The sequence below is a fragment of the Pleurodeles waltl genome, chromosome 1_1 (assembly GCF_031143425.1).
Source record: "Pleurodeles waltl isolate 20211129_DDA chromosome 1_1, aPleWal1.hap1.20221129, whole genome shotgun sequence".
Taxonomy (NCBI): domain Eukaryota; kingdom Metazoa; phylum Chordata; class Amphibia; order Caudata; family Salamandridae; genus Pleurodeles; species Pleurodeles waltl.
The window spans coordinates 447,600,089-447,625,744 of record NC_090436.1 but is presented as its reverse complement, the minus strand read 5'-3'; the positions used below and the strand labels follow the sequence as shown (position 1 = coordinate 447,625,744).

General features: G+C 44.3%; 1 protein-coding gene across 6 annotated transcripts in view; it reads left to right on the top strand.

Annotated features, from left to right (window-relative positions):
• The window catches only part of SSBP2 (single stranded DNA binding protein 2), a 919,192-nt gene that overhangs the window by 381,063 nt on the left and 512,473 nt on the right, over window positions 1-25,656 (top strand). For all 6 annotated transcript variants that reach the window (XM_069224652.1, XM_069224643.1, XM_069224660.1 and 3 more), the window contains exon 4: window positions 23,950-24,034. In XM_069224652.1, coding sequence (XP_069080753.1) covers window positions 23,950-24,034 — 85 coding nt within the window. The remainder of the gene's footprint in view (window positions 1-23,949; window positions 24,035-25,656) is intronic.

The following is a 25,656-nucleotide window of genomic DNA, read 5'->3' as shown; positions in this document are numbered from 1 at the left end:
TTAATGAAATACGCAAATCTTCACTAATGGAAACACATATACCATTGTGAACTTTTTTGACTTTCTTTAAGAACTGGGCCCCTAATTAGGGCTGCCGATCTCTGTATATCTATCGGCTAGCTCCCCTGTCAATGATGGCAATCTGCTCTTTCACAAGTAGCATATCAGCACACAAAGTAGTTTTTTTTCAGTGCTAGGAACTACTATGGCAATGTGTGCTTTTGGGGGAAAAAAAACATATTTTTGAGGTTTGCTTTTTGTTACAATAGTGAGGGCCCAGCAGCTCCCACATTAAAGTTTTATAAAAGACAATTCAAAAGACACACTTTGACAAAACAAAAAAACTGACCACCAATGTCTGATCTATTGTCTTTGCCAGTGGTTGTTTATTTTTTATGTATCCCACAATCTAATTGAAACTGGTTACACTGACTTTCCATTATGATTATTCTTTGGAACTACTACATCAGCACATTTACTAAATGATGCTTCAAAGAAATGGTATCTAAAATTTCAGCTTATGGAAATGTTTTTTCCCCTAGTTGCATTTTTTGTGAACATTTTATTTTGAAAGCTGAATCCTCAATCTTGCAAATATCTGCAGAAGCTTGAAAGCATCTATTCAGAGAGCATTCTGGGACAATTATACATAACCTAATCGTGTTCATCTTTGCAAATGTGTGTACACATTTGTTTATTTTAATGGAACCACTGTAAGTAGTGCAGTCCAAGCTTACAATATTTATTTAGAATGCTCCCCCACAAATAAAGGCTTTCCATTAGTGAACCATAAATACAAGTTCAAACAGCATTAACATATGGACACACATATTACCTCAACTGCAGACGATTCTAAATGTGATACTGTAAGTTGACAGCCAAATGGTTTATGCTGCAGGGGGTTGGTTTTGAATGTCTTAAGTACAAAATAAACCTGAAAACTTCTGGTCCTTGACCCCAAACAATATGTCCTGGGTGTCAGGCTATAGGAATTCCACACCCCTGTATCATACAGGTGCAGCAAAGATTGTGCAAGAATAGGGAAGATGACATTGGTGTTGAAGGGGGTTGAGTGTAGGATTTATTTCTGAGGCCTGTGTTGGTAGAGTCTTCCTCCAGTGAATTCCCAAAGAAAGCTTTTAACTGGATTTTCTAGAACAATCTTCTGCCAGTTCTTTCCTCAAATTGAAAAGCTCTGGTTTTAGGGTGATAACAATTACTATGTCTTTGTGAAGTACCTGTATCTGTGTGTTAGATTAATTCTGGTCAGGTTCACCACCAAATGTGATATATTTGGGTTATTCCAGGATTTATGATTTACTGGTGCTCGGCTAAGTCTGTATTTTTTTCCCTTTACTTTGAGTAACCCTCTGGTTGTCCTCTGACCTGCCTCTGAGAATTTGGAAACAGTCATGGTCATCCACCTATCCCGGACTTTCCATTTATTTGATACCCCTGTTGAATAGTGTTAACCATAGAAGTCAGAAGGACAGAGCAGGCATTATGTGACATCCGCTGCTTGACTGAAAGTGTGCTGGGATAACTGTAGATGACTTCATTATGTAAACAAGCATTTGCAATGCATTGGGTCTCGCTTTTGCTCTAGAGAGCTATTAGCATTGTAAATTCCTAACTGGACTTTTCTTGCTGCACAAACTAAAAATAAAGAGCAAAATAGTTGACATAAACGAGCTGATTCAAAACGCCGCCACCATGAGCACCAAGTAGAGACACAAAAGGAAAAAAGTTCTCTTGCAGTCAAAGTTATTGGCAAAAGTGCAATTATCCATGTAACAGGGTCAGTGGCCGAGGCGGTAAACAAACTGCCCCAGAAGGGACAAACGTAAAGCGTTTACCTTCGAAAATAAAGGATTTTTGAAAGCAAGCCCATGAACGAGTGATAGTGATGGGCTTGCAGTGGGCATGGTTAAAAGTTCACATACATACCGACACGTTGGAAAAGCAGCACTTGCGCACTGCTATGCTTGACCTAAAAATATGTGAAAACATGTATTTGTCAGCGTCTGTTAATAGGTTATGTGTACTATGGTAGCCAAGCAATAAATACATAAAATGTATCTGAAGAATACCACAAATTGATACTTAAATTAGGCTAATGAAAATGTGTTTTTAGTCTTTCATTATCCCACACTTGCACTTCAGTACTGAGTGGGTGGCTTAACAGGAGAGTTCCAGTGAAAGGGCTAAGTGGTGCTGTGGACTGTGCATTGATCAGAGCTGTAGTGCTAAAATATATCTTAATAGCTATATTGGTAAACAAAAGATATTCGTTTTTATTTTATTGTGAAAATAGGAAATAAATGTGATCTCAAGACATTTGCATCTAAAAATAAGTGGAGCTTTATTGCTTTTTCTCAGTTCCCACAAGGTGTGTGGGTGTAGGATTAACATCAAACTATGCCGTACACAAAAGAATGCCGGCTCTCATTGAGCAGACAATCTGTGCGGATAAAAAAAAAAATCCATAGTTACGCTTGAAGAAGTTACTGTCATCATAAAGTTTACAAATGAACAATTTTTTCAATCCTAGTAAAGTATCAATTCGTTGTAGTCTTCAAACAAATTGTTGATTTTTGTATATAGATTCAGTCAAGATATTCCCAGGCGCAGTTCTCCAGTGCGCTTTCCCATCTGTGCCTCGAGTTCTGAAGAATGGCGGAGATCAGCTCTGAATAGGGCCCGGAGATGTGGTACTCTGATATATTTAGCCTGAGCATTTGCCCCCTGATCCAGCTACCATTTCAAGGGGCTTGTCTTGGCAATAAGCAAGGACCTTGAACCCAAATCTCCATGTTCTACACCTCTGTACATAGACATTAAGCTGCACCATTTTAGCAGATTTGAATTACCTGCTGGGTAGTGGATGTTTTCCTTGCTGCTGTCATCTCTATTTATTCCTATCATTGTAGAAGTTTGTGGCCTGGTATGGAGACTATGAAGTTGTTTTGTTATTAGTTCTATTTCTAGTCCAGCAAGGCTTAGTGTTAGGCACTATTAAAGGATATTTGTCAGTCCTTTTGCCCTGCATGTATTTGCCTGATCAAACTTTGTCACCAGTTGTAATACATTTTTGAAGGGTTTCACATACATTATCCCTCAGACACCCTTCATTACGCCTCAATGGGACCTCTATGTGGTGCTTGTGTTTGAACCCCTTGAACAATTTTTCTTTGTGAATACTGACCAAGAAGGTGGCATTTCTCATAGCAATTACTTCTGCATGCTTTTAGTGAGCTGCAGGCACTGTCAGTGCAACTTCCATACATAGCCCATTTCCCAGATAAGTTGGTGCTGCAAACTCATGCTTCTTTTTTGCGGAAAGCAGTATTGCCCTTTCATGTGGGACGGTCCATCACTCTCCCTGCCCTGTTTTATTTTGCCACACCCTTCTAGAGAGGCAGATAGGCTTCATCAATTGGAACCACAAAGGGCTCTTAGCTTTTACAGCAAGTACATGAAAGAGCACCGGGTGGATGGATGATCAGCTTTTTATCAGTGGTCCAGAACTGAACCAAGTCCGAGTGGACCATCTTGTGTATTCAGAAATGCTGTGCCATAGCCAAAAGGAGTCTTCTGCAAATTCCGCCTGAGAGCAGGCTACCACAGTGATGCTGACAAGTGTTGTTCCAGTGTTACACATCTCTGAGGCTGCCAAATGGGCTTCCACACACTCATTCACAAACCACTACTGTCTAGAAATCAAGTCAGAAGAGAACCATTTCACCCATTATGTTCTGCAGGGTTTCCTGGTGTGAAGTCCACACCTCAGACACTCCACCTTTTCGGAATTAACTGCTTTGGTGTCTGTTCAAATGTGACAAATCCATTAGAAGAACAAATGTTCATAGCATTGTGGATGTAGATACACATGCTCCAGCCATATAGTGTTGGTCGTGGGTGTTTGCAACTTGTTTTTCTTCAAATAAGTTTTTCAAGTCATGAAGTATAGTAACTCCTCCCTTAAATGGAAATGCACATAGACACTAGCTTCATTGTTCGTGTTTTTTTTCCTCTATCAGGTTTATTCCTGGTTAGATGCAGCTCTCAGACACATTGCATTGAATGTTCGCGGGACCGAGTCCCGTCTCTGCAGTGCTATTCTACAGGAAAAGAAAAATGTCATCCGTTCTTCCTCTTCGACCTCTTCATGCCTCGGTTTCTTGGATATCTGGACCCTCTTCTGGTCCGTATCAACTCCGTAGAATGATGAGGCGTAGAGGGTGAATGAGCAGGCGCCCTTAAGAAAATACCCTCAGTGCCATGTCAAATACCCCTAGACTAACCTGTATGGGGCTTGTAATGTTCGCTTACCCCAGAGCATGACGACACTCTGCTACCTGCCTCGCCTTCACTTGCAAAAAGGCCCTTCAGAAGCAGAAAAATCGGTCAACCGCGGGATCTAGCGTTCCATCAAAGTGACACTAGGCATCTTTGGCGAAGCTGACCCGCTTGATGCCTAGGAAGACGTAAATTCCCCAGACGTTCCTACCGCCTCAGACTCTTCAGAGTCCAAACTGATAAAAGAAGAGGATGTAGGTGCTCTGTCCCCTCAGAACACCGGTCCAAGTACCAAGACAACTCCGAGTCATTAGTACAACCGACACAAACTCTGAAGCTGCACAAATAGCCACATGTTGAGGTGGAGCACGGCCCCCACAGGGGTTGGACATCTCACCCCATGCATAAGTCACTGCACCTCAAGGTGCGCCATCGCCCTGTGCATTCAACACAGAGTCAAGATGGCTGAGCCCAGACAAGATAGAGCCAAGTCACTTGAATCCCATTGGCCTTCGAGTCTGAACAGATGCCACAAAAACCAAACACATTTCGAAGCCAAAGGCCCTGCCAGCACCTCAACCAAGATCGAGGCTCAAAACTCAGTGGGACCTAAAACAAACATCAACAGCTGGCTCTGAAGACCCTAGGGAGGCCCGTCTTCAAGAAGCTTCAGCACAAGCTCAACAAGAGACAAAAGATTGCTGCCATCCACTCCCAGACAGGCAAGATCTCCCAGACAGGCAAGATTTCAACAGGCCCCGGAGCAATGGTACCCAAGAAATGCAGGCTTGCCTTTGAGGACACTTCTGAGCTAGATCCCTCCTCTAGGACTCCAGGCTCCTGTGAATACTCCTTATTAAGGGCACCAGTCCTCTATCTCCATCAAAACCACCACCACCATCTACAACCCCTCCTCACGTCTCCCCTCAGAGGACACCTTAATCCTTTTTGGGCACAGTTGGTCCTAGTCTCTGCTCCCTTGTAGAGGACTTTGATGCATATGTCTACCCAGACCCCACTGACGATCTTAGACTATCACGTAGAACCCAGTCCTTGAGCCTGTCCCAGTTAAGGCCACCCCACCCTTCCAGATGATACCAGTGTAACCTGTGGTGTCAACCAGTGAGCAGCTGCCTATCGTAGATCTGTACAACACTCATGAGGATAATGACTTCCTGGTAGAAATATTCGCCAGGATGGAGTGTTCGCTACAGTTCCTCCATATGCCCAAGGGCATGCTTAAGACTGTCCTGGAGCCATTCAAGGAACCTATAAAGTCCAGTTGTCACACCCAGGAGAATACAAAAAAGTGCAAACCTTCTTCTTCCAATCCCTTTTACATCAAAGGTCATGTCCTCCTGGATACCCTAGTGTAAAAGAGAGTTTAGAGCATATGGTGGTGGAGTAGGACTTAAAGGATTCAAGTCAGAAGGTAAAATCTTTGACCAGGTCGTTTTCTACTGCACCCATTGACTATAATTTTTTTTACATTTGTTTTTATTACATTTATGTAGAAATGCATACAGTTATCATGCAACATAACCCACCCATTGACTATCATTGGAAAGTTATGCTTCTTGGCTCTATTTGTACCCTAAACTTTAAAAATTTGTATCTCTGGTACCTCTTATTGGATTTTTAGTCCTTTTGGTGTCATTTGTTTTGCATCTCAACTTAATTTTTGGTTTAGTAATTTGCAAATACTTTACACATTGCCTTCAAATTAAGCCTTTCTGCTCTGTGCCATAACTACCAGGGGGATTGAGCTCAGTTTAATGTAGTGACTTTATTAGTATGCTCTGATCAGGGCTGTGAAAATTACAAGAGGTGGGTACTGACCCCTTTCAAATAATAACCCAATTTCTTACGCCATAACTGAAAATGTGATTGTGAAACTCTAAGAACATCTTCTCCCTGCCCCCCCACCCCGAGGTAAAAGAGAGGCACCGCCCCACTCTCCCTTTTTTACTCCATCATTTGATATCATGTACTCCAATTTATTACAAACTATTTTCCAGAAACCTCTCAAACTGAAATTCTTGCATGTGGCAACTGGATTAATCAAAACCCTTGGAACATTTGACCTTATGAAACTAGGACCCCCTCCTCGATACTCGACTCCAGTGAGGAACTTGGGTAGTATGCTCTAAACTATCTTTTACACTAATTGAAATGGCAAATTACATTTCCATGTGATGAGATAATTAAGACTTTTTTTGGTTTAACCATCGCAAAGACAGTCAAAAACAACTTAAAGAAACTTAGGTAAAAGGTTGCAGCACGCTGTTCAGTACACATATGGAAGGTATAAGTTCCATGACATGATTAATATGCTGATTAATCACCCATATCTGAAACATTTCCCAACACTTCGGTCATGCAGTAGGCCCTATTGATGGAAAATCGGCCCACAACACCCTCTGTATATTTTCATATTTACTAGGGCAGACCCTCACTTTGTAAACTGACTCTTCGCCACAATACAGATAATCAACAATTCTTTTATGGGTGGGGCGGCCACTGATCTGCTCTCCAGTAATAAGCTATGTCCCATTTTTGGCAAGTAGTAGATCTAAAAATTCCAACTTCTACCACCCACAGGTATTTCGGTCACTTGCTTACAGTTTGTGATGTGATACTTTTTTTGCCATACCCAAAGTTCCCACAAAAGGTTAAAGGTACCTTTTGTATTAGTATATTCCCTGAAAATGTCAAATCTACCATTGCACTGGTACTCACTGTATTACACAGTGCCAGTTGAAAGTTTCAGAGCTACCCTGTGAATGCTGCTAAACATGCAGGGAATTTAAAATGTGGCTGACGGACAAATGTTCAAATTACCAATGTGGAGCGAGCTTCTTTTTCCCTACACTGGCTCATACTAGCTCACAGGGTCACCTTCAAAGGAAGCTACATGGTTCGCCAAGCAGTTCATCAGGAAGAAACTCAATGTTTCACCAAACCAAATCTTTGCGTAGAGTTGGCACCATTATTGACTCCACCTAGACAGTCAAACTTGGGCACCGAATGTTTGCTGCAGTAAAGACTACTGACAAAATCATTAAAGACCTAGTTCTTGCATCAATATCAACAGAAGAAGCAGACTGTGATCTTTACAAAGTAGTAGGTAGGTATGTGTGGCTGGCTTATTCCCACATACTTTACAACACTTCATGATTATGTACTGTGCTGCGCTCTGCACCATGTTTGAGCAGGTCTTTGAAGTCTTGCAGAAATTAGTGAAAACCTGAAAGCACTTTGCGACTTAATCACAAGTATGAAACACTAGATATATGCTACAAAACAATGGTACCAGTCACATTTCTCAACTTTGAGGGTACATAATTAGGTCGGTAAGAGCAGAGGTTTTTTTAACCTAATAAGGTGGCTTGTTTTTTAGCCCTCTTTTTTGCCAAAAACTGTTAAATGTGTTTTCAGAAAACTGCAAAATAATAGCAAATTGGACTAGGCTGTTTCACATCAAATAGGTTTCGAGATAGTCCATTCAGAATTTTTTGTTGTAGGTCCAATGGTTTTTACTTATGGGAATTAAAATCTGGTTCAGTACTTTTGGGACAACCATTTAAAGTTTTGGCACATACCTTATAAAATTGGTCCCCCAATAGAGCTTTACAAAATTCTTCTGGGTTGAGTGAGTGTGGATGAGTCATAAGAGTTTCCGCCTTTTTGTCAAAAGTTATTAAAGTTTAAAAGAAAGGTAATTCCTACAGGTAGTGAGATGTAGCTATAGTTACAAAGTTGTCTCAGTATATGCACATACACACAAGAAACAGGGTGGATTGTGGATGTGCTCCCATCACCTCAAAATTCTATATATCGTCCGCACTCCAATATTGGCCCTGGACACTGTCACCCCCTAGGGCATGCCCATGGGAGGGGAAAAAAAGGGAAAGGTGGGCCCCTTCCTGGGCCATTTTCGGCCCTGGGGACCCCAACCCCCCTGGGCCTGATGTGGCAACAACTGTAAGGGGACCCACATGGCCCACCTTCCGGAGCCATTATTGGCCTGGTACCCCAGGGCCGGTTCCAGCTATGTCCCGGGGTGTCCACCCCCGGAACATAGCAGTTTCCTTGCTCGCACTGGTTCTGGCAGGGAAACCTGTCTTTTCTTTTGCTTGCCGGGAGCAATTTCAAAGCTCCAAGCAAGAGCAAAGACTAAGTCAGCTTCCAGCAGACGAGAACATGGAAAACTGAGAACATTATATATGCTCCTGTCTACTGGGAGCAGAGTTCATCTGTTTCCCTGCCCTCTGTGTAGCGGGCAGGGAAATGGATGATAAAATTGCTTCTGTCTGCAGGGAGCAGCATTTTTAGTTGCTCCTGGTGGGCAGGGGCAAGGCCTCTACCACTGGATGCAGGGAGCCGGCTGGGGCCACAGGGGCATTGGGGCTCCCCGGCAGCCACCATCAAAGAGGCAGTGACTGCCCAGGGTGGGCTCCACAGCACCCACCATGGATGTGCGTGGCCCCTGGGGATGTGTTCCCCCCGGGCCACTATTGGTCTGAGGAAGGAGGTTCCGTGCCCCCGTCCCTTTCATATAATAGCCAGGTGTCACGAGATAAGGTCCTCAGTGCCAATACTGGCCTGGGGGGAGGGTTTGCTTTCCTCCCTCCACCTCATATACTGTCTAGGTCCCTGGAGATGGGATCCCAGGGCCAGTATTGGCCAGTGGAGGGGGGCTGCATGATCTCCTCCTCCATCACAGAATGCCCGGGCCCTGGGAGATGGGGTCCCGGGGACAAAATGGGCCCGGGAATTCCCAATTTACAATAAGGCTAGACCCTGGGACATGGAGTCCCAGGGGCCAAAATACCGGCATGTCACCCACCGGGTTGGCTGCCCTTGGGCAGTTGGCCACGGTTGTCCAAGCACTGTTGCCTACCCCCCATGCCCACAGCTTGCTCCATGCCGGTGGTTGGCTTCAGGGCCTGGCCACCCCCGCTGCATTATAGTTAGGAAATAGAACTTAAAAAATCTTAGAAATGTATTAAAACCCAAAGGGTACATGGACATAGTTAGGTTCACAATTTCCACACACAAAACCATAGAAATTGCAGCAGTTATAGATAAAACTATGTCAAAAAACTATATGCACTGCTAATTTTCACACATTACTCAGGACATCTGCTATGATATTGATAATATCAGTGCAGCATTTGCTGTAAAATTGTTGATAAGAAAACTGTGCATGGCAGGGACACAAATTATAGTAACCTTAGGGTAAGAGTTAGTTTCTTGAGCTAACTGTAGAACTGCTGAATTTCTATGATTTTGTGTGTGTAAATTGTGAACATAACTATAACGCCCCTGTAACCTTAATTCTTTTTAGTGCAAAAAAAATCTACTTCTGTCTATATTTATATCTTCAGTCGCTGAGGGAAGAATTAGTGGCACCAATAGCATATGGTATAAAAGTGCTTCTTCTGACGAAAAACAAAAGCAACATGTTTTGGCAAAACTCTTTTCTTCGAGGTCTCAGGACCTCAGACGTGGAGCAGTTTTTGAAAGAGCATGCGAGTGATTAAGCTAAAAACAACTAGACCGCAAACTTGTGTATTCATTTCAGTTGCCAATTCTGCTCCATCTTTTCATTCAGTACATTTGCAGGATGTTTCTAAGTTTCAATCACAGACCCCTCCCCACACTGCTTTTTGTTCATGGACTGACATTAAATGAATCATTTTTTTATATATCCATCCTACTGGTGGCCAGTAGTTAGTTACAGTTAGGACCTACTTTCGATAGAAAGAGCATTTTTTGTTTTGCCAATAACTTTGTTTGACCGCTTGACAAATCTTTATGAAAGTTTCAAAACATATACTTCAGTGGGTTTAGTTACTGTCTTGAAAGTTTTGGGGTGATCTGTGAAGCGGGGGCAGAGAAAGAAAAGGGAGAGGGGGCCCCAAAACTTGATTTCCCCATGGGGATATTGAACACTACAGCCCGAACGGCTGGACCGAATTACACCATATTTGGCACCAAGCTAGCTCTTGGTCCAGAAAACGTGCTTGTTAGGATTTGGTGCATATTTGTTCATTAGTTTCTGAGGTATTAGTGGTTAAAAAGACATCTTCCATCAAGTCAGAGCAAACACTTTGCTTCCAGCAGGTGAGAGTTTTCAAAGTCAGACACTCGTGCTCAGACACGGGACCTACTTACCTTCAGGAGACAACTCAAGACATGGCTGTTCGAGCAGTAGCAGCCCCCCCTTCCCATCAGCGCCTTGAGACCCTCACAGGTGATTAGTGCGCTGTTCAAATGCTCTGATTGATAGATCAAAAGTGCTCTTGCCTGCCGGAAGCAGAGGTTTCATTTTTTTTTTTCTGCCTGCAAGGATGCCGGCAGGGGAAGAGATTAAACTCTTGCACAAAGGGAGCTGCATGTTTAGCAGCTCCCTGTGTGCAAGAGTAATGGTGCCTCCTGCAGGAGGCAGGAGGCAGGAGCCAGCTTGGACCACAGAAGCCTTGAGGCTCCACTCACTCACTCTCTCACACTCACTCTCTCTCACGCTCTCTCACTCGCTCTCTCACTGCACACAGAGTGCCCTGGGAGAGCACCTAGTAGAAACAGCCGATAAACTTACGAGAATGATGGACAGCTTCCCAAAGGGCCCCTCAGTGCGGATCCCACAGGTTTTGATGGCGTGCTGTGATGCAGAGGAATATGAAGTCTTGTCCACAAAACAAAGAACCACTTACTTGATATAGATAAGAGGAAGGACCCTGGTTTGGTGGAGATCTACGTCTTTGTAGTCTTGTTGGCCTCTTTATAGGAAGATTCATGTTATCACAGAATTCTAGAGAAAGAGGCAACAGGAACAGTCCTGTTTCCAAAATGCACACAAGGTCATTTGTGACACTTCCTTGCGGCCCTTTACACGGCTTTAGTGTAGAATACATACTGGACATTTACCCATGGAGGCAGAAAGACCTCCACTTGGGTAGATATTTTGTGCAAAGCTGTGGACTCTTGTTGGATAAAAGGGCAGGTGAGGTTCCTTTGTGCCTTAATCACTTGCACAGCTCCTGACACTCACTCACAGACCCTCTCTCAGACCCACTCAGGCTCACAGATCTACTCACTCATTCACCCACTCACAGACCTACTCAGAATCTCTCTAATCCCCCCCAAGAGGTCCACGGACTCACTGACAGAGACACACACACACACTGTCACACCCAGAAACACCCTCTCACACCCAGAGAGACAGGCCCTGCGTCCAACTCCCACCAAGCATGGCCAAAGACCGTGCACAGCATTGGGTTGGGTGGTTATAGGGCAATTGGCCAACCCCTGCTGTGCATGGCCAAAGGCAGTGGTTGGATTAACATATAGTAATGAAAATTCCTGCAAGTGTCACAAGTTATAATTACCTTAGGCCATGAGTTATAGTTAATTGAAATAACTCTAACTATAAGTGCTGAATTTCTCTGGTTTTGTCCGATTAACTTCAGAACCTGACTATAACATCCCTGTAACCTTTTGGTTTTGTTTAGTGAAAAAGATATATAATATATACACACACACTGACATAGATACATACTTTAGTCATTTAGTCTGTTAAATTATTTCATCAGTGTGAGGTGTTCTGTCTCAAAATCCTTCATGCGTTTGGTTCAAAAGGTGTTGTTGAGTGAAACACTCATTGCGCAATTATTATTTCATATTCCCATCTCAGTCATTCAAAATACTTTTATGCATTTCATTCTTTACAGTCTCTACTTTCACGTGTTGATTTCCTCAGTGCTTGCCAGTGAATCTTCCCATTAAACTGTTATGCTTTTTCATGTGGAACAACATATTCTTCTCCTACCATCAGTGTTCACTGAGAGAGCAGGCTTGTTTGTATTCCAGTATGTTTTCAACTTTTTGTCCTTTTTCAAATATATCTCCATACTCGATGACAATACAACTTGAAAGTTGTGGGAAATAATACTTATTTGATGTCCCTGTAATATGTCCCCTCATGCCCATTTACAGGTCAGCTGGTACCAAGCCCAGTGCTATTCTATTTTCTAAGTCAGAAGAAACAATTTACTTTTTTTATTAAAAGTGGATATCTAATCCATGTCCTGAATCAAGCCTCAGGGCGTCTCGCTTCCCAATAATAAGATCATTCACGACTCATCCTTTTGTAAAACAAACTGTTCATGAATTCTTTTGAGATTTGTTGTAAGCCATAGAAGGATAGGTTTTGAGCCCTTTCCCCGTTTCTCCTCGTGATACTACTGGAGTAGGTCATGTATCTATTTGTTATCTCTTTGAGGTGCTGCAAGATTCTCACTTTACATTTTTTGATAATGCTGCCTATGTATTGTTGGCAGTATTCACAATCCGGGGCATATATCACACATTTCGTTTGGTTTGTGATTCTGTCTCTGTCATATTTCTTGTGGATCGTTTGAATGTTCTATATTACTTTTTGTGTTGTCCATTAGCACAGGCCTTGCACATGGCACACTTCCAAATGCCCTTGCTTTCACCGGTTATGTTGTTTTTCTGTAGCTTCTCCATAGGTGCATTCTGATTACTTCTTTTGAGCGCATTCCAGTTTTTATTATCACTGTCATTTGTATATTGCATTGTGAATCTGAACACCTCATTACTTCTTTCCATCTTTCTATTTCTTGGTGTGTTTTTTTCCTTTTACATTGTTTAGAGGAGCAGTGACTCCTTGCCCTTTACTCACGCTCTTCAGAACATTGATCTGTAGTGTTACGGATATCCCCTCGACAAAAATCAAGAGTATATTCTTTTTGATTCTACTTTTTCCTTTTAGCAAACTCTGTGTGCCCTTAAGAATTCACCGTAAGGTATACTCCACTTTGAGGGCCTTAATGTGCCCACTGTTTGTATGTAATTTAGAATTACTAGCACTTGCTTACAGTGAATCTTAGAGCATCACTTCCCTTTGCCAATTTATGGTGTGACATTGATATAATAGATAGTCCTTTGGTTTATGGTGCTTGTAAATATGATATTATACTGCCTAATAAGGTGGGCCATGAAATCCTCTTGGAGTGACTGGAAATCTGGGCAGGTGTCACTGGAACTTCCTTTGTTTGGATGAAATGCTTTCTTCTAATCATGCCAATAAAAATATGAGTGGGTTCAGTGAAATCTTTCTTGCTTGGTGGCTTGCAGGGTACTTCATCCTACTGCTCACCTTTGAACCCTAAGTCTTTCCTGTGAGCTGCCCCCTATTGCTTGATGCCCGGGACATATTGTTTAGGATCAAGGGCAACAGATTTTCATGTTTATTTTGTCCTTGGGATAAGTAGGCCTAACCCCCTGCGGCACAAACCGTTTGGCTCCCAGTTTACAGAGAAGGGAACTGTCTGCAGTTGAGATAAGTGTGTGTCCATATGTTAATGCTGTTCGAACTTGTATTTATGGTTCATTAATTAAAAGCCTTCATTGTTAGGGTGAGCGATGTAAATAAACATTTTAAGGTCACACTGCACTACTGACATTGGTTCCAGTAAAACTGTACACACGTTTGAAAAGTTTAACCGTATGAGGCTAAGTAGTAATGCTCCCAGAATGCTCTCTGATTAGATGCAAATGTTGGCAGAAGCATGTAAGCAAGAGTGATGATTCTTGGCTTTCAAAATAGTGTTCAGAAAAAAATCAAGTAGGAAAAAAAAAGTTTCACTACTATGAAATGTTAGGTGCTATTTCTTTGAAGCTTCATTTAGAAAAATTTATTGATGCTTGCTAGTATTCCCAAAAAATATTCCTAATGGAAAATCAGTGTAACCGTTTTCAACAAGATTATGGGAAGCATGAAAATAAACCAGCACTGGCAAAGCAAACCGATCTGACATTTTTTTGAGAGTCTTTAGGTTTCATCAATGCGTGTCTTGTTTTGAGATGGCTTTTGTAACACTTTGTTGTGGGAGCTGCCAGGCCCTCACCATTGTAACAAACACTGGCAAAAAGAAAAAAAAAGTTTTTTATCTCAAAAAGCACACATTGTCACCAGTGGTGTAACAAAGGCCCCGCAGGTCTCCTCACAGGGCTTCCCTCAGAACAGCACCTGCCCTGAGTGAGTCTGGAGGAGGGGGCCTCCATGTTCTTTGCAGGGTGGTCCCCTCCAGTTTCGTTATGCCACTGTTTGCCACAGTGGTTCCTGGCACTGAACAAAACTATTTTGTGTGCCAATATTCTCCTTGTGGAAGGGCAAAATGCGATCACTCACAGTAAAGCCAGCCTATAGAGAAATAGACATTTAATAAAAACAAACTGCTTTTTATGCAGGAACTCGATAGGGACCCAATTAAAAAAAAGAGAGTCACAAAAGTGCACCCATGGTTTGTCTTAAGATTAGTGGGCTTTCATGAATTTACAAGAACTTACAGAAGTAGACCAGGAAATCATACGCCCAGAAAATATTTGTTTACTGTATTTCTGATGGATACAAACTACCTGTGGATTCCTCACCTTATGAATTCACCCTTGCGCCAGCATCCAACAGAAAATCTTCTTCCCAGCTCTCCACGTCGAAGAGGACGTCACAATTGCACAGCTCCACGTGACTCCATCTGAGGTCACTGTGCCAATAAGTGGTCCTCGCCGGCATGCTGACGTCCGTTACCTTTTTTCTGTGCCTTAGACGCTAATGTTTTTTTCTTAGCGCTCACTTCTGTTGGAGGTTTCCTCTTGTTGCTCTTTGTAGTTACAATGTCTCCCCAGAGGAAGTCCAGTTTCAAGCCTTGCAGAGAGTGTGGCAGTTGCATGTCGGTCACTGACACTCATGTTGATTGTCTTAGGTGCCTTAGCTCTGAGCATGACGTTGAGGAGTGTCCGTCTTGCCAGAGCATGAATCCTAAGGCCTTAAAGGAAAGGGAGGCCAAACTCTTTTTGGCAAAAGCAAAGAAGGGTCATAGGAGCCATAAAAGATCCTCTTCCCGTGCTTCTTCAAAGAAGCATAAGAAACGGTGCCGTCATGACTTTCGGAGGTCAATGTCTCCATCTCGCTGGTGCCGTGCGACGTGGGAGGGGAGTCCGACGGTGACTCCGCAACCCCAGAGTCCTGAGGCTTCTCCGGCGCGGTCTGTCTTTGAGGTTGTGGCACCTCCGAACAGTCCTCAGTTTTCACCTGCTACTCAGGAGTCAGATGGTCAGCAAGTACGGATACAACAAGACCAGCGGTATCCTGTCTTCCCGGCTCCAGGAGCAGGTCCGGCGGCATTCTTGAATGCCATGTTCAACACCATGGCCCCTGCTGGTGCACTGGCTGGTCCCAAGGGTCCATTGGCATTTTCTTTGGGATCCCCGGCTCCGTACAATGCGGCGCTGTTTATGCCGCTCTATATGGCTGAGGGTACCGGACCGGCGCCGATGAGATCGCCTCGAGGTCCTGTGAATCCCATGACGTCGCCAACTACATCTGTGGTGCTGATATCGTCTCCCCATCAGCCAGCGCTGATGGTGGAGTCGCATGCATCTTCGGTGCCGTTAGGATCCATGCCGGCACCGGACTCGGTTGATGGATTCCAGCGGAGTCAACCGTCCTCTCCAACGCCTCGTCAGGTGTTGAAGCCGGTGTCTTCGACGTCTGCAAACTCCATGTCGCTGCCGAGGTTGGAGGCTCGTTTGAGGTCGCGTAGGAAGGCCTTGCGCCTCTTGGAAGAAGAGTAATATCAAAGACAGTTGAAGGAAGGAGAGATTGTTGAGCCCTTGGGAGAGTATCAGGGCTTGGAGTCGGTGAGTGGGCTGGATTCTTCCCCGGATTGGGACTTGTCTTCACCGGGGGAGTTTACAGAGGAGGCAGCTTAGTTTCACACGGTCATCAGGAAGGCAGCGGACTTTTTAGAACTTCCATTGCCTGCTGCAGAAGTTAAAACCAACATATTAATGTAAGTGCTGCATCCTTCTTCGGCTTCTGCAGACTCTGATTCCTTTCAATGAAGCTTTTACAGAACCCATTTTAGAACTGTGGAGGAAGCCAGTTTAGTCTCCTGCGGTGATTAGAGTAGTGGCAAGAAGATATAGGGTAGCGCCTGGCGATCCGGGGTTTTTATCTCGACATCCTACCCAGAAAAGATGGTGGTCCAGGCATCTTGCTCTACAAGGTCTGCTCCTGGCTCTTTCCCTGTGATTCCATCTGACAGGGAATCCAAGCGGATGGAGCAATCCGCAAAGAAGACTTTTTCTTCTCGCAGCATGGCTCTTAAGGCTGCGAACGCTACCTGTGTGCTGGGTAGGTATGTCCACGCCCTCATGGACTCTGCAAAAGCCATGGTTCCGGATCTGCTGCAGGATATACAGAGACCTTTTGGGGAACTCCTGTCCAATGCGCAGGCTGCTGTCCAATTCAGTCTGGCCTGGACTCTACGGACTCGGTGGCAAAGGCAATGGGTACATCTATTGCTACTAGGAAGCACGCTTGGCTAAGGTCCTCTGGATTTTCTTGAGATGTACTGACCACCTTGTTGGATTTGCCATTTGATGGGGAGAAACTGTTTGGAGATAAAGTGGACTCTGCCCTGGAGCGCTTTAAAGACAGCCGGGCCACTGCAAAGTCTTTAGGATTGCAAGCCTCCTCTGCTACCCCTTTTAGGTCCTTTCGTAGGTTCAGGGGGTTTGGACGTGGGGCAGCTTATCGAGTGAGACCTCAGTCCAGCAGCCTACTAGCCTCCCATATTGGTCCTTTAGAGGGCGGGGAGGGTTAGAACAAGAGGGGCCACCCAGCAGTACTCTATGCCATCCTCTTCCTCTGGAGGACAACAGCTAGGGAAGCAGCCCTAGTTTTCTCCCCTTTGTCGACCATACTGTTGCGTTGGCTCTCATTATCCTAAATGAGACTACTGGATTTCTAGGTAGCAGGGTCGTTCCTGGTGTGGGGGACTGAGTCTGACCCACTAAGAAGGACCTCTGTCACCTTCAATCCGGTTTTGCTCCGGCTAACTAGCAGTGCCTCATCTCTCCCAAGGGGAAGGGATGATTGGGCAGCCGAGCGCATTACATCTTTAGAACTTCTGAGGGAAGTCGTGGTCGCTCAGATCCAAACCAGCTCTCTCATTTACGGTATGATCTCATATACAAATGACAAAGGCAGTTTACGACTGCATTTTAGATAATAAGGCGTGAGCCGCAATAACCAGAACCATACAACACAGTAGGATTGAAATAGTCACGAGAAGAGTGAAACATAAGAATAACTCTATCATAGTGTTAATAGATTACGTTCCCTCTAATTAAGTTCTATTTCGAGCACAGCATGTTAAGCTCTAAGCTTGCCTTTCAGATTCCCTGGGAAGACATCAACCCTCATACCTGAGCAAAGGCCTGTAATCTGTATCAGCATCTGCAACAGGGCAGTCAGTGTCTAGTTGTGCTTCCCTGGTCGGAATCTCCCTCTTGCGTGTATTAGGACAAGGAAGTGTTTTTATAACTAACATGCCGATGTGGTAACAAAATGTCCCTACGCAAGAATGTATGTCGTCTACAACCCAAAGACTAAACTCCTACCATGTCTATCGGCAATGTACCAGACTGTATCCTTGACTGAAGCACAGAGTGAGCAAGAATGTGTTATTGAGAACTCCGGTGCTGAAGTAGGCTAAACAGTGTGATATAAAAAATAAAACAAGACCGTAGAACTGGCTATTGAAAAATAACAGTACGAAGCTGAATAAAATGCATCTAGAGCAAAGTGCACAGAGGCCCGATGCTGCGAGCAAAGGAATAAAATGCATCCAGGGCAAAGTGCACAAAGGCCTAACGCCTGAAGCAAACGCACAAAGGGTACATAAAAATGTCTACACTACAATACTTTTCTGTAGGGGGAAGATTACGTATTTTTCTCCACGAGTGGGAGTTAGTTACATCAGACTTGTGAGTGCTAAACATTGTGAGAAAAGGATATGCTCTCCCTGTTCAGGAGTTTCTTCCTCCCATCCCTCCCCGTCCCTTGTTTTGACAGAAGACCATCTCCTGTTGTTGCCACAGGAGGTTCAGACCCTGTTATCAAAAGGTGCGGTGGAGTTGGTCCCAGAGCAAGAAAGGGGTCAGGGTTGTGTTATTCAAGATATTTCCTGATCCCCAAGAAGGACGCTCGTTTGAGGAACAAATTCAAAATCCTCAGGTCTAGGATTGGTCTCAAACAGGAGAAATTCAAGATGCTCACTCTAGCGCAGGTACTTCTGGCGTTTAACAAAGAAGATTGGATGGTGTCTGTCGACTTGTAGGATGCGTACTTTCATACCCCTATACTCAAGTCGCACAATAAGTATCTCCGGTTTGTGGTGGGGTCGCAACACTACCAGTTTCCAGTCCTCCCGTTCGGTCTGACTTCAGTACCTCGAGTCTTCACAAAGGTGATGGCAGTAGTGGCAGCAAGTCTCAGAAGGGAAGGGATATTGGTATTCCCTTACCTGGGCGATTGGTTGATCAAAGCCAAGTCTCCAGAGCTTGTGTTGCGTCACTTGCGGATGACAACTCAGTTGTTGTTCAGGCTGGGTTTTTCGATCAATGTACCCAAATTTCACCTGGAGCCCTCTCAGCGCCTCCTGTTCATAGGGGCAGTGCTGGACACAACATTGAGTCGGGCCTATCCTCCGCCTCAGCGGCTCCAGGATATTCAGGCGTTGATTCCAATGTTTCAAAATGGAGCGGTTGTTCCAGTCCTCAAGGTCTTACGCCTGCTCGGTCTGTTCGCTTCTTGCATTCAGTTGGTCACTCATGCACGTTGGCACATGAGGCTCTGCAATGGTGCCTCCGCAGGCAGTGGTTTCAACACAAAGGGGATCTCGAGGAGTTGATAACGATCTCCAGAGACACTGCAGTGGATCTACGATGGTGGGCTGTGGACGGCAACCCTTCACGAGGGAGGCCGTTTTCACTGCCGCCGCCGGTGGCCACGGTCATGACAGATGCTTCCACTCTAGGGTGGGGAGCTCATCTGGGGGACCTGGAGATCAAAGGTCGTTGGTCTCCAGTGGAACAGACTTTTCATATCAATCTGTTGGAATTGCTGGCAATACGCTTGGCTCTCAAGGCCTTCCTCCCGTCCCTTTGCGGTCAGTCAGTTCAGGTCCTGACAGACAACACTACCGCAGTGTGGTATATAAACAAGCAGGGAGGAGTAGGGTCGTATCTTCTCTGCAGAGAAGCTCTACGTCTCTGGTCCTGGCTTCAGAACCATCAGATTTGCTTGATAGCAAATCATCTGGCCAGGGTGCTCAACGTGCGTGCGGACTCTCTCAGCCGGTTCTTTTCAGCTGATCATGAGCGGCATCTCCATCTGGATCTGGTCCTGCACATTTTTTGGATGTGGGGTACGCCGGTGGTAGATCTGTTTGCCACTCTGGAGAACGTGCACTGCCCGTCATTCTGCAGCCTCCAGTATCCGGTGCAAGGAGCGTTGGGGGACACGTTTCAGATCTCTTGGTGCAACCAGTTGCTTTACGCGTTTGCCCCCCCTCCCCACCAATACCCTTTTTTCCTCGGGTGCTGAGGAAGATTTGCCAAGATCGGGCTCAGGTTATTTTAATAGCCCCGGATTGGCCAAGAAGGGTGTAGTACACGGACCTTCTCCAACTCTCGCTGTGCCCTCCGTCTTCCTCTCAGGGCAGACCTCCTGTCGCAGTTGCAGGGGCAGGTTCAACACCCCCATCTCCAGAGCCTGCACCTTCATGCCTGGAGATTGAACGGGGCAACCTGAGTTCCTTTTCTCTCCCACCAGATGTAGTGGATGTTATTTTATCAGCCAGGCGACACTCCATTAAGACCATTTATGCCGGTAGGTGGGCAAAATTTGTCGCTTGGTGTGGAGAAAAGCAAATTGACCCTTTGAAGGCCCACCTCTCTGATATTTTATTATTTGCTTTGGACTTAGCAAAGAAGGGTTGTGCGGTGGCTACGGTTAAGGGTTATTTAGCTGCTCTGTCAGCCTTTCTTTGCCTCCCGGATAAGCCCTCATTGTTTAAATCACCTATTGTAGTTAGGTTTCTTAAGGGTTAACTTAATAAGTTTCCTCCCACTCATTTTCATGTGCCTCAGTGGGACCTGAATCTTGTTTTAACCTTTTTAATGGGGTCTCCATTTGAGCCCATGCACTCTTGCCTGTTACGGTTTTTAGTGCTTAAGACAGTTTTTCTTGTTGCCATAGCCTCTGGTAGGTGGGTTAGTGAGCTCCAAGCTCTTTCTGTAAAACCCCCCTTTACCTTGTTTTTCCCACATAAAGTGGTGTTGAAAACCAAGGCGGCTTTCCTGCCAAAAGTTGTCACTCCTTTTCATGTAGGGCAGACTATTACCCTTCCTTCTTTCTACCTTCCTCCTCACCCTTCAAAGGAGGAAGAAAGACTCTACCATTTGGACCCTAAAAGGGTGCTTAGTTTCTACATTGAAAGGACGAAGGACTTTCGCCTGGAAGATCAGCTGTTCGTGGGGTATGTTGGACAGAGGAAGGGCAGGGCAGTCCATTAAAGAACTATCTCCAGGTGGGTTATCCTTTGTATCAAGATCTGCTACTCATTGGCGAAAAAGGTTCCCCCTGAAGGTATCGGAGCCCACTCCACCAGGGCTAAGTCTGCTTCTTCGGCCCTGGCAAGGAGGGTTCCAGTGGTTGATATTTGCAAGGCGGCAACTTAGGCGTCCCTCCATACCTTTGCAAAGCATTACTGCTTGGACTCTGAGGTTCGGAGGGATGGCATTTTGCACGATCTGTCTTACAGGATTTCTTGGTGTAATCAGACAGGCACCCACCTCCGAGTGCGTTACAGCTTTGAGACTCTATTCATAAGGTGAGGAATCAACAAGTAGATTGTATCCATCAGAAGAACAAGTTACTTACCTTCGGTAGCGCTTTTTCTGGTGGATACAAAAGCTACCTGTGGATTCTCACAGTCCCACCCGCCTCCCCGTTGCCTGTCTGATTGCACTAGGATATGTGGTTGTATAGATGTATCTATATATTGGTATGTTTCATGTATATATAAATGATGGTTTTTGATTATGTTGCATCGTGAAGGTTTTATGTATATATGTATTTCTTGGAGTTTTTGTGGAGTCGGTTCTCACCTGTTAGCCTCAAAGGCACGTAAAAAATGGGTGAAACTGATGTCAGCACGTCGGCGAGGACCTCTTATTGGCACGGTGACATCAGACAGAGTCGCGTGGAGCTCTGCAATTGTGACGTCCTCGTAGACGTGGAGGGCTGGGAAGAAGGTTTTCCGTCGGATGCTGGCGCAAGGGTGAATTCATAAGGTGAGGAATGATTCCTGATCGAGATAGACTGCAAGTACCATCAGCTACTTGCCCCCCGAAGATGTCACCATGCTGCAGTCCTTCTTAGGTATGGCCAGTTATTGCTCAAGGTACATTCCTGACTTTGCTACAGTGAGTGCCCCTTTAAGAGACATGCCAAACAAAATGTCCCTTTCCACTGGTATACTGAATGTGATCAAAGCTTCAAAAGAATTAAACATGCAAATGAGAATGCAACTGAGTTGGCCTATTTTTACCCCAAGTTACATACTAAGATCACAATAGATGCTAGCCCGATGGGGCTGGGGGCAATCCTTGCTCAACATAATGGTCATCCGAAAGCCCAGAGACACATTGTGGCCTATGCCAGTCTAAGCTTGTCTGACACAGAATCTGCCTATTCTCAGACGGAGAAGGAGAGTCTGGCTGTAGTGTGGGCCTGTGAACATTTTCATTTGTTTCTATATGGAAAACATTTCACTATCATTACAGGCCACCTAGCGCTGCTCACCATTTTTGGAAGCCGAATGCCCAGATGCTCCCTCACATTAAAAGGTAGGGGTTGCACCTGCAAGAGTACAACTATGCAATTGTACACAAGCTGGACAAAGATCAGAATCCTAGTGATTACTTTTCACGTGTACCACTGCATCAGCACAGTGATACATCCAGAAAGGCTGAGGAGTACATTAACTTCATTGTGAGGTCCAGCACGCCAGGAGCCATGTCCATGTCCATTGAACAGATTATTGCTGCTGCTAGTGCCGATAAGAACATGCTGGTCCTCAAAGACATAATTTCAAATCAGTTTTGAAAGGGCAGAACTCGACCTATTGCTGATGATATTGAATTACAAAAAATGTTCAGGATGAACTGTCTGTGACCAGGGAAAGTGTTGCATTGAGAACTCAAGAATCGTCATACCTGAGAGTCTAAGACTGCAAGTTTTTGAACTTGCCAATGAAGGACATCATGACGTTGTAACCAGCAAAAGAGCCCTAAGAAACTGAGTGTGGTTCCCACGCCTAGACAAGCGGGTGGAGAGGGAACTAAAAGAGGGCTATTGTCAAAACTGCCTTTCCCTCAATGTCTGACCATCCTGCACAGGTTTGAGAAAGAGTTGCAGTTGATTTATTTGGGCCCTTAGAAAGCAAACATCATCTCATGGTAGTTTTTGATGAGTATTCATGCTTTACTTCAGAAGAGGAGCTGTTATCAACAACCCATGACAAGGTCATCAAGTGGCTGAGCAACATCTTCGCAGTGTGGGGTATCCCTGCATTCTCAAATATGACTTTGGTGTGCCATTCAGTAGCAAAGAATTTAAGGAGTTTCTAATCAGACTAAATGTCAAGCATCAAAAGTGTACATGTCTGTGACCACAAGCCAATGGTCTTGAAGAACGATTCATGGGTACCCTCCAAAGGGTAATTCACCGAGCATCGATAGAGGGACTCAAGTTAAACCAGGCCCTGTGTTGAGCCCTCCGTGCATATTGTTCAACTCCTCTCTCCACAACTGGTGAGAGCCCTTGCCATCTTGCTGTTTGGGAGAGCCATCAGAACCAAACTGCCACAGTGGACCGACCTTTGAATGCTGATTAGGTTTGTGTCTTAGACACTTCTCGAAAGTGCAGAATAAAAACATATGCTGACCAGTGTCGACGAGCTCAGGAAACAGTCTTCGATGAAGGTGACTGGGTTACGGTCAAACAGGAATGAAAGCGGAAAACAGACCTCTGAAGGAGGTGACGTGCAGTCATAATGTGACTGTTTATACTTAAAGGGGGAGATGTTGTGTCGTGAGACCATGTGCCCTAGGACCCTTGCGGTTCTAGGCAGACTCAATAGAGGAATAACATACCTTGCTGGGAGGTGTTAAGGTGTAGTTATTAATGGTTATGACATAATCAGAGTACAGTATGTGATTGTATGCTGAGGAATAAAGATGTCTCTTACAGAGCTTATGTGTGTGGGGTGGTCCTTTGCCTGCTCCTGGGCTGCGAAGGACGGTACAATGACTACAACAAAGGGTTCTTTATCATAACCTGCTAATCGAGTAACTTAAGTCCCCAAATCCTTCCAGCATCTATGGATATGACCAACATTTCTCAAGTTTCTGAACAGTTTTATTCCAAATTACAAAAAAGGTACCTATTCCTGAGTAAAGTTTGCTTTTCTACCCAGTTTGTTGTAATTTTGTTACGCAGTTTTTGCACAACTAATTCCCATGGGACTTGAAACTTTTAGGTTGCCTGCATGAGAGAAAGATGCTCCATCCTACTGATGATTCTTGTGTGTCAGTATGGACCTGTAGCTAGAAGGATGAACAACAAAAGAAAACGTTTACCTGATTTTAAAACTGTGTCCGTGATTTAATCACTGTGCCAACCAATCTGTATTATTGTATTTGCAGTGTATTTTGGGATCTTTACTGTGCAGCTCCTGAAAGAAGAGAAACCTGTGAACACTCCAGTGAAGCTAAAGCGTTCCATGATTATGTGAGTTAATGCTTCCCAATAAAACTGACCTCGCCTTATTTTTTCACAATTTGTTTCTCCGCCCGTGGTGACTTTTGTCCTCTTCTATTATGCTTTATTATTACTGGTATATGGTTAATATCAACCAGCTCCCATGTTTAGTACGGGCTTCAAAAATGTGTTTTGATTTATTTGTATTTATTTTTTGCAGATGTAGCATGGGTCAGGTCTCTATGTCGTCAGGATTCCAGATTTATTCCTGTAATTGTGTGCGCATAATCTTTATTGTAGCTCCATAGGAGAATCGGTACCATCTGCAAATGGCTCCTGGCAGGAAGGCTGAGTGCATTTCTCCCTCCTTTCTGTCGAGGTGTTTATGTATTCACATCCAGAAGGTCGTGTGGCCTCAGCCTAGTTCAACAGTGAGAAAGATGTCGGTGTCACGATGGCGTTGTAGAGCGTCATTGTCAAAAACATGACTTAGGCATTTATTGAAGCTTCTGCTGCTAGCCATAGATTTCCTCAAATGTTTGACTACATGAGCTTTCGGCGCAAATACTTAATTTGCAAAGCCTTTGCGATAGAAATTGGACGTTGTCACCCATTGGGTTACTCCTGTTTATAGTAGAAGTCTGACATTTGTGTGAAACAGAACAATCCCAGGACTACTCAAGAAATCCGCAATAGTCCTACATTTCCTGGAGATCTCTAGAGGCTTAACATTTACACACATGGAATTTTCCAAGTAGTGGGAAATACTAAATGAAACTCATGTGCACTTGCACATTTAACTTGTATTCATCTACACAGACAAAAACGTTTTTGTTGTGGAAAAAACCCTTCTACACCCAGTTTTAATACAAAGTTATTCTCTTCTTTTGCGCTTTCTCCTGCCCTTGACAGAAATAAATGTGTGTGCGCTTCCAAGATATGAATTGTCTGGTGGCTCACCCCAAAACAGCTAGGTTCTAACCTTTACACTTGCATATGTTATAGTTCTGTCCTTATTCTTTATTTACTTGCTCTTTTATTCTATTTTCACCGTGATCTGGGAAATAACGTTGCTGAGTCGGGTTATATCTCGTAGCATTTGTCATTACAAGGTTTTGTGGCAGGAAGGTGAAGCTTGATTTCACGATATGCTTATAAATGGAAACGAAACCATTGCTGCAGAATACAGTACTCCATAATCCGGGTTACATTTAAATGAAGCAGGCTTATTTTATGAATTGTATGTATGCTGTATGACAATTTCGTACACAGTTTTGCAAATTAACTAAATGGCCTGTGCATCTGTTTGAACGTTTTAGATTAAGTAAATCCTTGTATTTTGGGTGAAGTTGTCGTTTTGCGTTGAACATCAAAAGCGCACACCAAAATGATGGAATTGTACAACTGCCACTGAGCCCTGCCTCATTCAAGGCTTTTTTTTAAATGCTTAGGTGCAGCTGTGACCGACAAACCGCTCATGAATACGTATTTCAGACACTATTTCCGATGCAAAAGCTCAGTAAAATGTGATCTTATTTGAGGCAGCGAATGCTGTTTACAACTTTCAGGCTGAGCTTAAAGGCGTGGGGGTGTGGTGTACACAACAGCCCATTTTAGTGTTGTTCCAAGAATGACTTGTTTCGGTCGCAAAG